Genomic DNA, 14271 nt, shown 5'->3' with positions numbered 1-14271 from the left:
TACCTATCATGAGATATCCTTGTATCCTAGGGTCTGGACCTACCCTGATGACCAGTTTAGGTGCTGGGAGTAACTGGGCTAGCGATACTCATTTGTGGCTATGGCATGGGTTACTATTGTGGCCTAACTTGCTAACCTCTGGATTCTCCCCATTCTGCCAGTTGATGAATCTTTCTAAACATCACTTCAGTCGGATTACCCCAACCCTGCTCAAAAACTTTTCAAAAGCTCCCGTCTGTCTACAGGATAAAGTTCGAGGCCGTCCATCCAGCCTTCAAAGCCTTCTACAATCTGGCTCACGGTCTTATCTTCCTCTCGGTGTTCACACTAACCCTTTGCTTCCAGATCATGAGTCCACTCAGGCCGGTGCCTTCAATGAGGATTGGCTGATTCATGGAGTTTGATCCCGAGTCCTTGACACACAGACCAAGAGACCTAACATTCTACTCAGACAAATATAGTAGAATTGGCTATGAATCATAGAACTTGAGAGCTGGAAGGTCCTAGACTTTGCCTGGTCCAATACCATTCATCTAAAAGGAGAGGTTCTGAGGAACAGGGCAACGCAGTGACCTGGTTCAGGTCTCATGTTCAGGCTGAGATTGGGACAGTGGCTGAACTCAGACTGAGAACCAAAGGGCTGAAGAATTTCTGGAGTACAGAAGAGGAGACTTCCTGATTTTTGTAGGTTTCCAGCACATGCTTTAGGAAGAGATGCAGAAAGCCTGATGACCCCTGCCTCACATAAGAGATGAGATTTCTTGGAAGCACAGAGAAGCCATGAACAGCCCTGTGGACTGTACTCTAGGAGCCAGGTGGCCTGAGGCCTCAAGGCAGGAGAGCAGAGGGGCTGTGTAAGAGCTCCAGGTGGGGCGGGGGCTGTCATACTGCTCTTTGTGAGTTCAGTCTGTCCCAAGGCTGGAAGCACCTGTGTTCGGCAGCGCATGTGTGAACAAAAGCTGGGCCTTGCAGGCTTGGTGCCGTGGCCTCTGCCATTCAGGCCAGACAAGCACACGCCCCCCAGCAGCGACAGGTAAGAGATGGTAAAGGAGATGGACAGACGTGGGCATGATGTGCTCAGGACCATGCTAGACTCTCTGGTTCAGAAGGGACCATGAAGGTCACCAAGTCCCCCTTCTTCTCAAAGCCTCAGTCCACTTGACAATATCCTCATCCGTGCACTTGCCTGAAGGTCCCCAGAGACAAGAGATGGCTGTAACAGCTCCAACAGTCATTGCAAAGTGCTTTCTGTTTATGTGGCCCTCCCATCCACGATCATCTGCTGGATACCCCCCACCAACCCCCGGCCCCCCGCAACAGGTAGGGTATAGTGTATGAGATCTCGTCAATCTCTTCTCCATCAAAAACTGTTGTGGGTCTTATCACCAGTTGTGGGTCTTAATCTGCTGTGGGTGTTATCACCAGGGAACCAGATTCATTCCTTGGCTCCCAGGGTATCTAGGTTCCAAAGGTGTCCCCAGTGAGTCACATGTGCCTCCTGGTAATCATCACCTTGGGTACTTCCCTCCTACTCTGAGCAGGCGTTGGCTTATAACTCCCTCTTAACAATAGAAAGAGGCAAATGGATGCCGGGCCAGTCTCAGGACTCAGCCTTCGGGGAGTCTAGCAGCCTCTACTTTTGCACTTTGGGAGCCCTGAGTGGACATGTCAGAGGTCTAGAGAGGGAGGGGCTCTGGGACTCCATGGAGTGAGAGGGAGATCCAGCCCCACCAGCAGCAGAGTCCCAGCCTCCAACTATGGGCCGTAAGGTCCCAGAGGTGCTGGGGAGCCATCGTGGTCATTCCACTGCATATGGTCCCCAGACAATGGCAGCCTTGCTGATATCACTTGGAACAAAAGAACTGCCCACAGAACCCATAGAATCATGATGGGTAATAAAATGATCGTTTAGGCCACCATGTTTTGGGTGGTTTTTTACACAATGATAGACAAGAGCGATCAGTTTCGTGAACATTTGGGCACAGATGAGTGTACTGGTTTGGGTGATGCCATTTGGCAGAGATGCTGGCCTCTCAGGTGTTGAGACCTAACCCAGAGGACTGCCTTCCTAGCATGGCATCCAGCACCATGAAGGGCCAGCTGGAGACAGTTCTGAGTACAAGTCCTTCCAGGGCCTTCCATCTCATGCCACAAGTTCTGCTGGATCTTTTATGGACACCAATTATTTTCTTGATCATGAGGACTCTGATCATCAACCCTATGTTTATAGACAAAGGGAATGCAGAGCCCCTTCCCAAGTGGTGTAAGAGGGAAGGAAACACACAGCAAGAATACTTTACCACTTTTGAGACTCAGGTTCTCACGAATCTCCTCATGGTCACAGGGATGAGTGAAGTCAAAGATACTGTGTCCTGTGAGCTCCACCTGTTCCAAAAACAAGGTTGGGCTTCATTATTCCCGCTGCTGCAGAAATCTCCAGGAGGCAGCTGAGCCACCTTCCAGGCTGGGAGATGGGGAGCAGACTGAAGTAGGTCTTTTGCATCCCAAACCAGAGCTGTCCATAGACATGCGGACCGAACAAAGGACCACTGCTGCTGACAGAGGCTTGATTCCCAAGGGCTGCTTTGTTAATCTAGCAGGCAGAGCTGTCCACCAGCAAGGCCTGCCCTAACACCAGAGGCTGGGACTGCATTCCTGAGGCTTGTAGCCTGAGGTCAGAGAGAAACAGGGTGAGCCCAGGCAGGGAGAGGTCAGGAGGAATGTGACCAAAACCCTCCACTCATGTTTACTCCCAAATGGAAACATTTTCCCTTTCTGAAAGAGCCAGAGGAGGATGTCACCTGTGTGAGTCCCATGAACTTGCTGATGTTTTCCGACAGAAAGATCATGTCGCCATCTTGGGTCACGACGGCAATGAAACCCTCCAGGGCTTTCAGGTACAAATTGTCCATCTGTTGGTTAGCTTCAGGCTCAGACTCACTTTCAGAACAAACTGGAAAGAGAGGGGGGTCGGATGGCTTACAGGAATGTGGGACTAAGACAGATGTGACTGGCAGAAGACCCTCTGCCAGAGACATGTCAAAGGCATTACGTGGACTTTTCCGGAAATGCACACTGGCAGTCTAAGTGTCTGGAGCATGCCCAAGCGGGTGATACCTGATAAGCACCATGACACAGAGGACACCCTGAAGGGGCTTTGCAGGCAGTGAGGCTGTCGTGGCGGCATACTGCTGGGACTAGAGGTCATGGCTGTGACGGCAGTCACAGTAGTACGAGGAACCATAGCCTTCACCTCTCACACACACTGAGCAACGACTGCACATCAGGTACCGCCCTGAAGCCAGTATATGATCTCTATGGTGCCTGTGAGGTAGGTGCTATTCTTTGTCTCGTCTCATAGACAAGGCTTAGAGACACGCAGTCGGTCCTTTGCCTGAGGCTGTAAAGATTCTGGTTCGCAGGCTCCGGCAGCTGAATCCAGCAGATACACTCCTAACCATTTATGGGCTTTGGAGTCAAATAGACAACGTTCTATTCCTCTTAATTGGCTACACCTTTGGCCATTGACCTCTTTGAACACCGGTTTCCTCATCAGCCCAATGGAAATAATAATTTCCAACTTTTTGAGTTACAAGGATTAAATAAGTATTTAAAATGCCCCAAACACTACCAATCATGGTGGTTTTTCTTCCCCTCTGTTCCCTCTAGGACACTGTTGCTGCCCTAAAGGTGCTAAGAGCCTAGACAGGGGATGTGCAGCACACACAGCCCCAAATCTAAGTTTGAGACTCGGGAGCAGAGCTGCTGGTGACCGAAGAGGAGGGGAGACAGTAAGTGCTCACGGGCTCAGAGGAAGAGGGGGTCCCTTTGATGTGGCCAGAGACACCTGTTCCACAAAAGGGCATTTGAAGAGGCTCATAAATCACAGGCACTCACTCTGCAAAGCCAAAGAACTTTCTGGGCCAGGCTGGGCTGGGCAGACATGGAGGTGCTAGAGCCTGGAGCAAAATCCCTCCCCAGGGACTCAGGAGTCCCCCATCTGGCCAAAGGGGAGCTCCATTCCCCAGACTCGGTAACCGGGCTTCTGAGGTGGGTATGGCGTTCCGGAGCAGCGGCATCTCAGAGCACTGCTTTCCGGAGAATCGCCTGGCAAAGGCATGCGGATGGTTTGCAGAGAGACAGTGAAGACCAGAGGGGCAAGAACCACATGAGGGGGCCACCGCGCTCATGGCAGGCTAGAGAAGTATTTGCTGAGGGCCACCTGGGGAAGCACCCACCCCCCAACCGGCCACTGTGAGTAGCCCTAGTCTCTCAAGTACACTTCTGCCAGCTGCCCCAGAGCAGATCAAATGTAGACTCAGATCTTGTCCCAAACAAAGTGCTCAGGCCCCAGGCCCTTGGCTGTTGTCACCACCATATTATTTAACTCCAAACATACCTTTACTTAAAAAATTTGCATTCCTCCAATACAAACATCATGCCAAGTAGACCTCATTTAACTCATAGAACAAGGGAAACAGAGAGTAATTTGTCTGTTATAAAAGTTAATATTTACTTAACTAAAAGGCATCTCCCAATCTGAGACTGTTCTATGGAATGTAAAATACAATTAGATTTCTGGGCCACTTGGAAAAAAAAAAAATGCATGGATACGGTGAAATGAGGTCCAAGGGTCTCCCTGCGAGGCCACCGGGTTTATTTGGTTCTCTTTTCCCTTGAGCCCCTAGATTTAAGCTTCTGGGCTATATGCTGTTATTCCTCAAGAAGAACAAATCCAAATTAGGAGAGGTCTCTACCAAAGGCCTTCAGTGGCACCACTGGGGACCAGCCACCTTCAGGACATGGGATCAGCAAATGTGCCAGGGTCACAGAGGAACAGAGCGGGCCCATCCAGGGATGGGCTTGCCTTTAGAGCCAAGAGTTGGGCTACAGAGAGTAGTATCCTGGTGACTTCCTTTCCGTTTTGCTAAAGTGGTGGAACAAAGGAGGGAAATTCTTTCCTCTTCACACCCTAACTAGCTTCTGGGAAGGGAGACCATCTGGGGATGGCCTTATGCCACACACATCCCCACACTTGATCCCTGCTCAGGGTTTCTGCCAACTAACTAGTCAGCTGAACTGATGACGAGCCCAAGTTCTAGGTGGCAGTGTGGCCGCTGCCAATGTTGTTGCTTCAGCTAACGGCCATATTTAAATAGGGGCTTTAGGATGTAGGTGATGTAACTCAGTGCTTTCACGGTTGAGCGTGTACCAGCATCCCCTGCAGGGCTCGCTAAAGCAAGGATTTTGGGGTCTGGGGCTACTGCATAACTCATGGGCCCAGCGGGGAAATGTGGGGCCTCTTGTTGAAAAATTTAACCATGTCCAGGGCTCTTCTGAGTGTGGAGCCCTGTGGGACTGCACAGGTCACACACTCAAGAAGCTGGCTTGGGATGAGCCCTTCCCCAGAGTCTCTGATTCAGTAGGTCTCAGATGCGGGCTGAGAATCTGCTTTTCTAACAAGTTTTCAGGTGATGAGGATGCTCCTAGGGCCACAGATTGAGAATCACTGCCATAACTCAAGGTCCTACAAGTGACCCTTAATGCTGAGAAAATCCAACTGTTTTGGTAGATGGTGACCTACTTTGGGGATGGGTGAGGAGAGGTTTCCAGCACCATCAAATCACACCAGATAGGTGACCACCTTCTCTAGACAGCAAGGGCCAGCCCCGAGAGTTCTGCCCTATTGAGAAGATTTTTTTTTCTCTTCAATTTCTTTGATGTCAATGGCAACACTGACCTCAAAATTTGGTATAATCCCAAGACAACCCTATTTGGGTTAACTAGGCCCAGAGAAAATAGTTCTGCTTAAAATTTCCTGTTTTTAACTGTTCCAACCCAGCCAAACTGGTTTCCATCCGTGCCCAGTACACTTGTTTCCAGAGGTGGCGAATTGGCAAGAGCAGCTGGCCAGCTGGCCTCTGGGAGGAAGGGGGAGGGGTGCTCAGGGACCACGAATGGAAACAGAACATCTTGGAACTGAAGTCACAATGGCTAGAGGACCAGTAAGCCAGCGGGCCGGGCCCGAGGGACCCCTGGGACAACCTGGCCTCTTTCCTCTATGGAACTATTTGCTCCCGCAGCACCTGCTTTTCGTCCTGGGGGACACTGAAAGTTCCTGGCCAGCTCGCAGTCAGCTTGGAGCTGAGGGTGAAAACGGGAGGGCTGGAGGCAGATCCTCACCCTAGCAGCCGGGGGTGCGTGCCTATCCCCCTCTGCTCCTCTCCTGCTCTTTCTGGGGAGCATTAGTTCTTCCCTATGGCATCATTAGTCTCCAGCTCAGTGTCAGGCACCTAGAAAGCTCACCTATTCACTTCGCCGTTACCATACCCCAACTACGTGTCTGCCCTGCGCCGGGCACAAAGCAGGACATCAGTTGGGCCATCTGTCAACAAGTGTCCCTATGTGCTCAGCCCCATCCTAGGGAGAATCAGGGATACGGAAGGGTATAAGAGCCATCTTTTCGCTCAAGGAATCTACAGACCAGTGCGGAAGACAAGGCTAGACCACCATAAGCTTACACAACAATCCAGAAGAAACCTGTGGTGCTAAATAAAGAGGAGCCCACAGTAGATGCTCGGAAGCCTCCAGCGGGGTCTCCAAATCGCTATGGGCTCTAGGTCTCAGTTACTTGCTTCCCAGGACCCGTTAGGGTCCAGCCCCCCAGAAGAGGGGCGGGCCGTCGGAATCAGAAGCACTGTGCTAAGACCAAGCATGCTCGGCCTGGGGAGCACAACAAGATTCTTTAATGCTAACAATAGCCCCAGTAAACAGGCTTTGATGACGACTCCCCACAGCCAGGATATGCGCGGGCTGGGGTTTTGGAGCACTTTTTCCGGAGCAGTGCTCATTTCCTTCAGGCGGTACCACCCATGCGGGGCGGGACCCCACGGGCAGCAGGAGCCAGGCGTCTGGGGTGAGCGGGCAGGGCAGCGGGGTGGCAGGGGAGACGCTCCGGACCAGGTCTCGGAGACCAGACTGTGCAAAGGCCCTGCTGGTCCGGATTGGTCTTTATTCCAGCAGACTGGCCTTCCTCCCTCTTTGTCTCCCCCCTAACAAGTTCTCTGATTCTTAAAACCGTGTTGATGTGATCCTCCTGGTTCAGTCGCCACTTAGTTATCATCACAGAGGCTTTCTTTTTGAAACCGACTCCTTACTCCAGCTTTCCCTGCAGACCCCCCACTACCATTACCCAGTAGTAGGCTGGGGCGACCCTCCCATCTTTGGCAGAAGGCACTGTGTTCTACCTGCTCTTGCTGGCCTCCCCAAGGGCCTGGAAAATCCCACCATTAGAGATTCATTCCTTTGTTCTTTATGTAACTTATTATCCTATTTTAACCTCTCTGTGTACCCTTCCTTTATAAGATGTAGCATAGGGCTGGGGTCAGCAGACACCTGCTGACTGACCAGACGTTTTTGGTTTAAATTAAGGGAGTGATCTGAACAGGGTCAGTATCTCTGGAAGAGATGGTCATTAGCTGCTTTCAGCCGTTAACATCATGGCATGACTGCCTCTCAGCTCCTCTCCAAACAGCACCGAAAAAGGCCATGATTTGGAAGGTGAGTGGGGCAAAGCATGAATGGATTGATTCATTCATGCCAATGCATCAATAATAAAGCTGACATTTTTCTTTTGCAAACTTGCTACATGAGGACCTCTGGCAATCATGTAAAATCATTTGATTTCCCCATATCTGAGTGTGGGGAAGCCAAAAAATCAATTTTATCGTGAAAAACGCATTTTGTGTATTTCCTGCTGTCTCAGGCCCTCTGAATGCAGAAGTGATCCTCATCTGGTCGTGGCTTGTGGGGCTCATCTTGAAAGAGGATTTAAGACAATCAAGCGGTATTTCCACCAATGTGTTCCCGTCAGAGTGTGTTCTGTTCTTGGCCCAGCGTGGAAGCTAATATCATAAAGCCATTGTTTCAGTTTGCTTCCTGTGATACGAATCTCAGTCGGCCGCCCCGACTCCCAGCTTGGATTTCTCAGCGCTGAGATTTCCTCTCCCACATTCCCACACAGAACAGCCTACTGTGAAAATCAAAGGGAAGCGTGTTACTAAGTAAAGAAGAAACTTTTCTAAAGCAAAACCTGGTCTTTTTTAGCCTTTTGAACTCTGAGGTATGCAACCAACTATTTCCTATTTTACAGTGAGCCAACCCTGGTGCTCACCTTTGTTAGAAATGCTTCCGTGAGGAATCTGTGGTTTGTTTTGACTTGGGAAAAACTTGGCTACTCTGCATTTCGATAGGCCCGGCTGACCGGTAAGAGGACAGTGCGAGTGTGGGTTTCCACTGGGTTCCCGCTGACATCATTTCTCCAGAAGCCTATACTTAGTATAAATCAATTTGCTTATTCATCATAACCTTTATTTCTAAGCTGTCACTTACAGAGAGCCTCAGATGTGGCAGGCAAGAGGACAAGGGACTTTTCTCGCCACTTCTCTCCATCCTCAAATAGCACTCCAGGGGAAGGACTGGTATCACTCTTGTGCGGATGAGAAAGGAAAGCTGGGAGGTAGTGAAGAGATTCTCACAAGCTTGTAAAGAAGGCCATGCGACTGAGTCCCCAGGGTGGGTCTATCTGTAGTACTCCTTTCCACTGGATTGCTTATTTTGAAAAAGCAAAATGTGATTTAAGAAAAATAAATAAATAAAGATCCGAGCTCACATACAATTCTTGAAAATGATCTCCACACTTGGTCTAAAGAATGTGCAGCAGGACCGGAAGAGAAGGCAGAGAAAGGGGGTATTGAAAAGCCATCCGTGTCCTCCTCCTGCCCTAGATGATGTGTGTTTTATGAGAACGGCTCCCTCAAGGACACCAGGACCAGAGGGACAACTGTAGACCCTTCTTATCCTTTTCCATCATTTCCTTCCTCAGGACAGAGAGGACCAGGGCGGACATGCTGAGGCTCTGGTCAGTTTGGGGCCAAGCCCGGCCAAAGGGCAGGCAGTTGGTGCCCGTGACTTACAATAACACCTGAGCAGGGGTGTGTGCTGTCTCTCTGTGGTCCTATCTCTTGGGGTCGTGCTGGCACGTGGGGGGCTCACGCCAGCACACAGGCAGGCAGACATGCTCTGGGGACCCAGCCTCTGATTTGTAGCCATCTCCAAGCCAACCTTGGAACCACTGAGAAAGATGATTATGTGGGGGAGAGCCTGGAAATCAATGACGCACACCAAGAGAAAGGATGGAGACAGCTCACTCTATGTGTGAGGACCATCTCTGCACCCCACTGATTCGGGCTGGCCCCCAGATGCCTCTGCTCCACTTTGGTCCTCTTGCCAAGGAAAAACCCTCCTCTGCCCTCCACACTGAGCCCTCGTCAACATCTTTGCCTGGCCAGGTCTGCGGGATGCTCCCGCCCTCCCATGACCGTCTTTCCCACAGATGCAGATTTGAAAGAACTTGCATTCCAAGTGCAGACTCACCGCGTGCTAAGCGTGTGACTTTAAGCAGCCTTCACCTACTTGTACCTAACTTGTCCTCTTTCTCCTATGTTCTAAAAGTCCAAGTTCCATCACAGAGGTGCCCCGGATGCACAAATTACTCCTTTTGGGGTCTCTGTCGGTGGGGATATGGCGCTTGGGTGGAAGGAGGCAATGATTTACCCAAAGGCATTCCTGTCTAAGAGAATTGCAAGTATCGTAACAGGGAAGTTGAAGAGATGTTTCTGAGTGTGGGGAAAGGGTCTCTGTCTAGTCCTTAATTCCTCCACTGCAGGCTCTTTGTTTATACAAAGATGATTCTCACACTATCAGACACTGCCCTCACCTGTCCAGAAAGAGAAGCCTCTTTAAAGAGAGAGGTACACATGTGTCCTCTGATGGTGCCTCCAGGCCACTGTTCCCTCCTTCAGCCACATCTGTGACAAACCTGCCATTCTCTGGCATTGTTTCTCTGAAAGTATTTATAGAGTGTGTCTTTGCCCTTGGTTCTCCCCCTCAGGTCTGCTCTGTTCTGAGACTCTTTACATGGGCAGTACAGAGTTAGCCCTCCGACACTTGGAGCTCAGTGGGTCTTTCTTTCCCCATATCCTTCCTGTGCTCCAGGGCCCAGAATAGCACACGCTGGTCCGGCCTCCCCACCTCACGCTGGATTCCCTCTGCTCTGGGTTTCTTTCCCAGAATAGCCACTTCATAACAGGATGGCAGAGCCAACCAGCTCCAAGGCACCAGGCTCACTCAGGAAAAGCAAAACCAACCACAAAAGAATCTTCCCTTGCCTGCCTGCCTGCCTCCCTCGGGCTCCCCGGCTGGGACACGGCCACCTGCCACATGGGAGAGGCGCTCCCTGCCGCCCAGTTTCCTTATGAAACTGACCAGATGGGACTGTCATATACGATCTGAAACTGGAAAACTCCCCAGACTGCTTCTTTCTGGTCAGGACTAACAGGAAATGGTTTTTTGAAGATTGTGAACTCTGAGGGGGAAAAAAAAAATAGAAAAAAAAAAAAAAAAGGAAAGTTTTGTGAACTTGAGAGTCACTGTGATACCAGGGAGGGTCGGAATTTTTAGCAGGTTCCGTGGGGAGGTTGTTCCCCGCCAGTGTGAGGAGTGGCACAGTGAGACTCCGCAGTGTGAGGGAATGTGGCCAGGTCAGGGGCGGCGCAGACCTGGCCTCCTCTCCTTCTCACAGATGCCCCGTGTGGTAAAAGTGCTTTTAACCCCTTTTGCAGGCGAGGAAACCAAGAGCAGAGACGCCATGTGCTTTGTCAAGCACACTGGCTAGCAAGAGGGGAAAGGGCACACTGGGCACACTGCTGCCCTTCTGGAGAAGGTAGCTGGAGGATGACAAGTGCTTCCTGAAGGCACGCTCCACAGTGGAGTGTGGGCCTGGAGGCGGCTGGTCAAGGAGGAAACTGGTGGAAGGGCCTCCTGTCCAGCCCTGGTTGCCCTGCTCAGCTTCTGGGTGCCCATCCACTCCCTTGGTCCCTCCCTGCTCTGCACCCCGTGGCCATATTTACTGTACAGGTCACAGCCAGCAAGGAGGGGTTCAGAACGAGGGAACGAAGCCCCAGTGGTGGCCTCCACGTGGATGGAGGTTCCGCAGAGCCCTTCCCAGGGCCCTCACCACGCCCGCAGCATGAGGGAGCCTCCCGCCGGCAAGCACCCGCTGGTCAGGCAGTCACTGTCACCGGCACCAGTGGGGGGTGACTGCCAGGCTCACCTGAGGACAGGAGCTTGTGCGTGCGTAGGAAACTGATGGCCAGCCGCATGATGGAGGCCTTGTCCAGGTGGGAGCTCACGCTGTGCGGCAGGGGCAGCTCGTGGGCCAGCTCATAGAAGACTTCGGTCTCTTTGCTCCGTCGGCACCTGGCGGCGTCCCGGGACTTCTCCTTCCTCCTCTCCGAGCTACTCCTGAATGCAGAGGGGAGGGGTCAGTTCCTGAAATGTCACTGTCATCCTCTCACACGCCAGGTCAAGACATCCCCGGGACCCTAGACCGTGGTGCAGCCAGACCCTTCCGCAGAGCTGACGCGGCCCCCACCTGTCGTCCAGCACACGCGGCCTCTGTTCTCGGTTGGCAGCCCTGCCTTCGCGTGTGTTTGTGCTCTGAACTGCCTCCCTCCTCTTGAAACCCGTGTTGCCCGGACCCGGGCTTCGTGTGCGCGGGCTTGGAACACGGACTTGCCGACTTATCAGCTGGCAATGCCTGCGACTTGGTCCTGGGTTACCGGAGGACTGGGGCGAGGACCCCGGGATGGTGAGGGAAGTGTGAGGAGGCTGTGGTCACTGGCCCAGGACGCTCTATCAGAGGCCCTGGAGAACGAGCTGAAAAACTGTCCAGGCCCTCTTTCTGGATAAAACACACTTAGGAAACGGGAAGCCCAGGACTGGACCTTAGATCCCATTTGGTATCAGAGAGCGATCGCCACAGTGAAAACTGGAAAGGCCATTAGAGCCCAAGCCCAAGAAGAAACAGTGAGCCAGACATCTGTCAGTCTGTTGTCCCACATAGCATGGCTGGCGAGGGTTAAAAAGGAGTGAGCGCAAACACGTTTCCTCTTTCATCCTGCCAGCATAGGTTAGCAGCCTGTCTCACGGTTGCTTTCCTCCTCTTTGCAGTACAGAAGGAAAGATGACACACACCCAAACCTGCCTCTTGCAGGAAACTCTAAAGAAATTCTAAATCTTCTCATAAAGCCTATGTTGTCCTAACACAAGCAGGTTCAAAAGCCAGACTGCCTGGATTGAAATTGTAACTTCTCCACTCGTTGGCTCTGTACACGTCGGCTACATGAACTGCTCAAACTCTGTTTTTTCTCATCTGTGTAATGGTCATAATAGTACTTATAATATATATAATAACAGAATTATTGTGAGGATTAGATATAATTTATTTAAAATCTTTACCATAGGTATATCCCAACTGTAAGCTAGGAATGTTAGCTAATAATAATAAATCTGTCCATGAAAAAAATGATCACGAGCAAAAATGATTTTACTAAAGAGTATGGTATAACCTATTTTCATAGAAACGTAAGTATTCTACATAATACATCTTATAGATTATATAAGAAAAGGTCTAGAGATAGAGTAAAATGAAAATAACCATTATTCTTACAGCCATTCATATATAGTGTTTACTGTATTTCAGGAGCTGTTTTAAGCACCACTGCATTAGCTTCCTATATTCTCACACCTGTCCTTAGAAGCAGTATGATGGTTATCTCTGATTCACAGATGAGGAAACAGAGGCACAGAGGAGAGGTGATTCACCTACAGCCCTTGGGCATGTAAGTGGGGAAGTGGCTTTGCGCCAGGCCAGTGGGACCCAGAATGAGGCTTTTTATCCATCAGTAATGTGAGGGGGGTTATTATTATTTTTTTCTAGTACTTGTCTGTATTTTCTTATGTTTCTATAAATAACCTGTATTTCTTGTTTAATAAACATTTTTTAAAATTTATTTTTCAATAAACTGTCCAATGCAGTTCTCAAGGCCGCCTCTGACCAGCTCTAGGTCGCTGCCTCAGTCCGCCCTTCTGAGATTTCCAAAGTTAGTCGTGGCTTCTCCTTCTGTTTGGTTTTGCAGCCTAATATTTGGCCGGAAGATCAGTACTTGGGGATTCACGGAATGTTAACATACTTCTCAAAACCCTCAAGATTTGGGGCAGAGGGACTGTTTCACTTTACAACATGCTTCATTTTTTTTTTTTTTTAAATGCGCCCTCCAGCTCCCTGGATGGATTACACACCATACACTCAGACTGTGGGAAGACTGTTGATGGGCAGGGAGACCCTTCAGAAAAATTGTGAAATGGGTGAAATTGTTTTTTTCCTGTCCCCTCTCCCCTTGCTGTTTCCTTTCCCAAACTTCTATCTCCTCTGCTCTCCCCACATCCATTCTCGGAACCCTCGCCCTGTACCGGCCAGTACCCCACCATTTGCACTCTCTCGGAGCCTCCCACATCCTAGTTGTAACAGTAGTTTGTACAGGAGTCCCTCCCATTTGTATTGGAATCCTGATCTCTGACCTTGGAGCAAAAGCAGCTGTTCGAGCTTGCAGATGTCGGGCCACAGGGAAGGAGTCTGGGAGGGGATGGGACACCAAAACTGTACACTTCATTCCTGTCTGTCATGAGAGCAGGTAAGGGAGAGCCAGCGTCTTCCAGATGCTGGATTCCCTTCACTAGCACCAACCTGTGCACCCCAACAAAAGCATCATCAGCACATGACCAGTCATTAGGGCACCTTGGTGAAGCCATCCTGGGCAGAAAGGATCACCAGCAGAGGCTGCGACATAAATGCCAATGTCTGCAGGCACAGACATTGCTGTTGCCCATCGCTTGGAGTGCAAGGACAGAGAGGCAGAGAGGAAGAGCCAGGTCGGGGGAAAGGCAGGCTGCAGTCAATGCTCTCTGTCTGGCAATGGCATTCGAGACTTGGCACCTACCACGTTTCCTCGACCATGCAGAAGTTTATTCCCACCTACTTTTGTGCCTCAACACTGCACCAAGGACCTTACATATATGACATTATAATCCTAATGACAATATGGTAGGTGCGGAGGGCACAGTTCGCACATGTGGAAACAGAGGCTCAGACGTGATGTCTAACTTGCCCAAGGTCACAAAGTCAATGCCTAGTCAATGCCTGCTTGCCTTGGGGAGCATGTGGTCAGTGGGCAGACACCAAGAGGTTCTGAGACACATGGGTGCTCTGTGTCTAATTCCACCTTCACAGCCTGGGTGTAAGATGGGCAAGACTGGCATTGCTCTTGCCCCCATTTCACAGATCTGCAAACCGAGGCCAGACCAGGCTAA

The 14271-nt window shown here is 50.6% G+C and overlaps 1 protein-coding gene across 1 annotated transcript in view; it reads right to left on the bottom strand.

Moving 5' to 3' along the window:
- Nucleotides 1-14271, bottom strand: part of EPAS1 (endothelial PAS domain protein 1) — an 83135-nt gene that overhangs the window by 24567 nt on the left and 44297 nt on the right. The window contains exons 2-4 of the mRNA XM_047743746.1: nt 11174-11364; nt 2802-2953; nt 2301-2385 (exon numbers count right to left, since the gene is read on the bottom strand). Of these exons, the coding sequence (XP_047599702.1) occupies nt 2301-2385; nt 2802-2953; nt 11174-11364 (428 nt within the window). The remainder of the gene's footprint in view (nt 1-2300; nt 2386-2801; nt 2954-11173; nt 11365-14271) is intronic.

This window comes from Lutra lutra, chromosome 9 (genome assembly GCF_902655055.1).
Source record: "Lutra lutra chromosome 9, mLutLut1.2, whole genome shotgun sequence".
In the NCBI taxonomy this organism is placed as follows: domain Eukaryota; kingdom Metazoa; phylum Chordata; class Mammalia; order Carnivora; family Mustelidae; genus Lutra; species Lutra lutra.
This window is presented reverse-complemented; position numbering and strand designations above follow the sequence as displayed.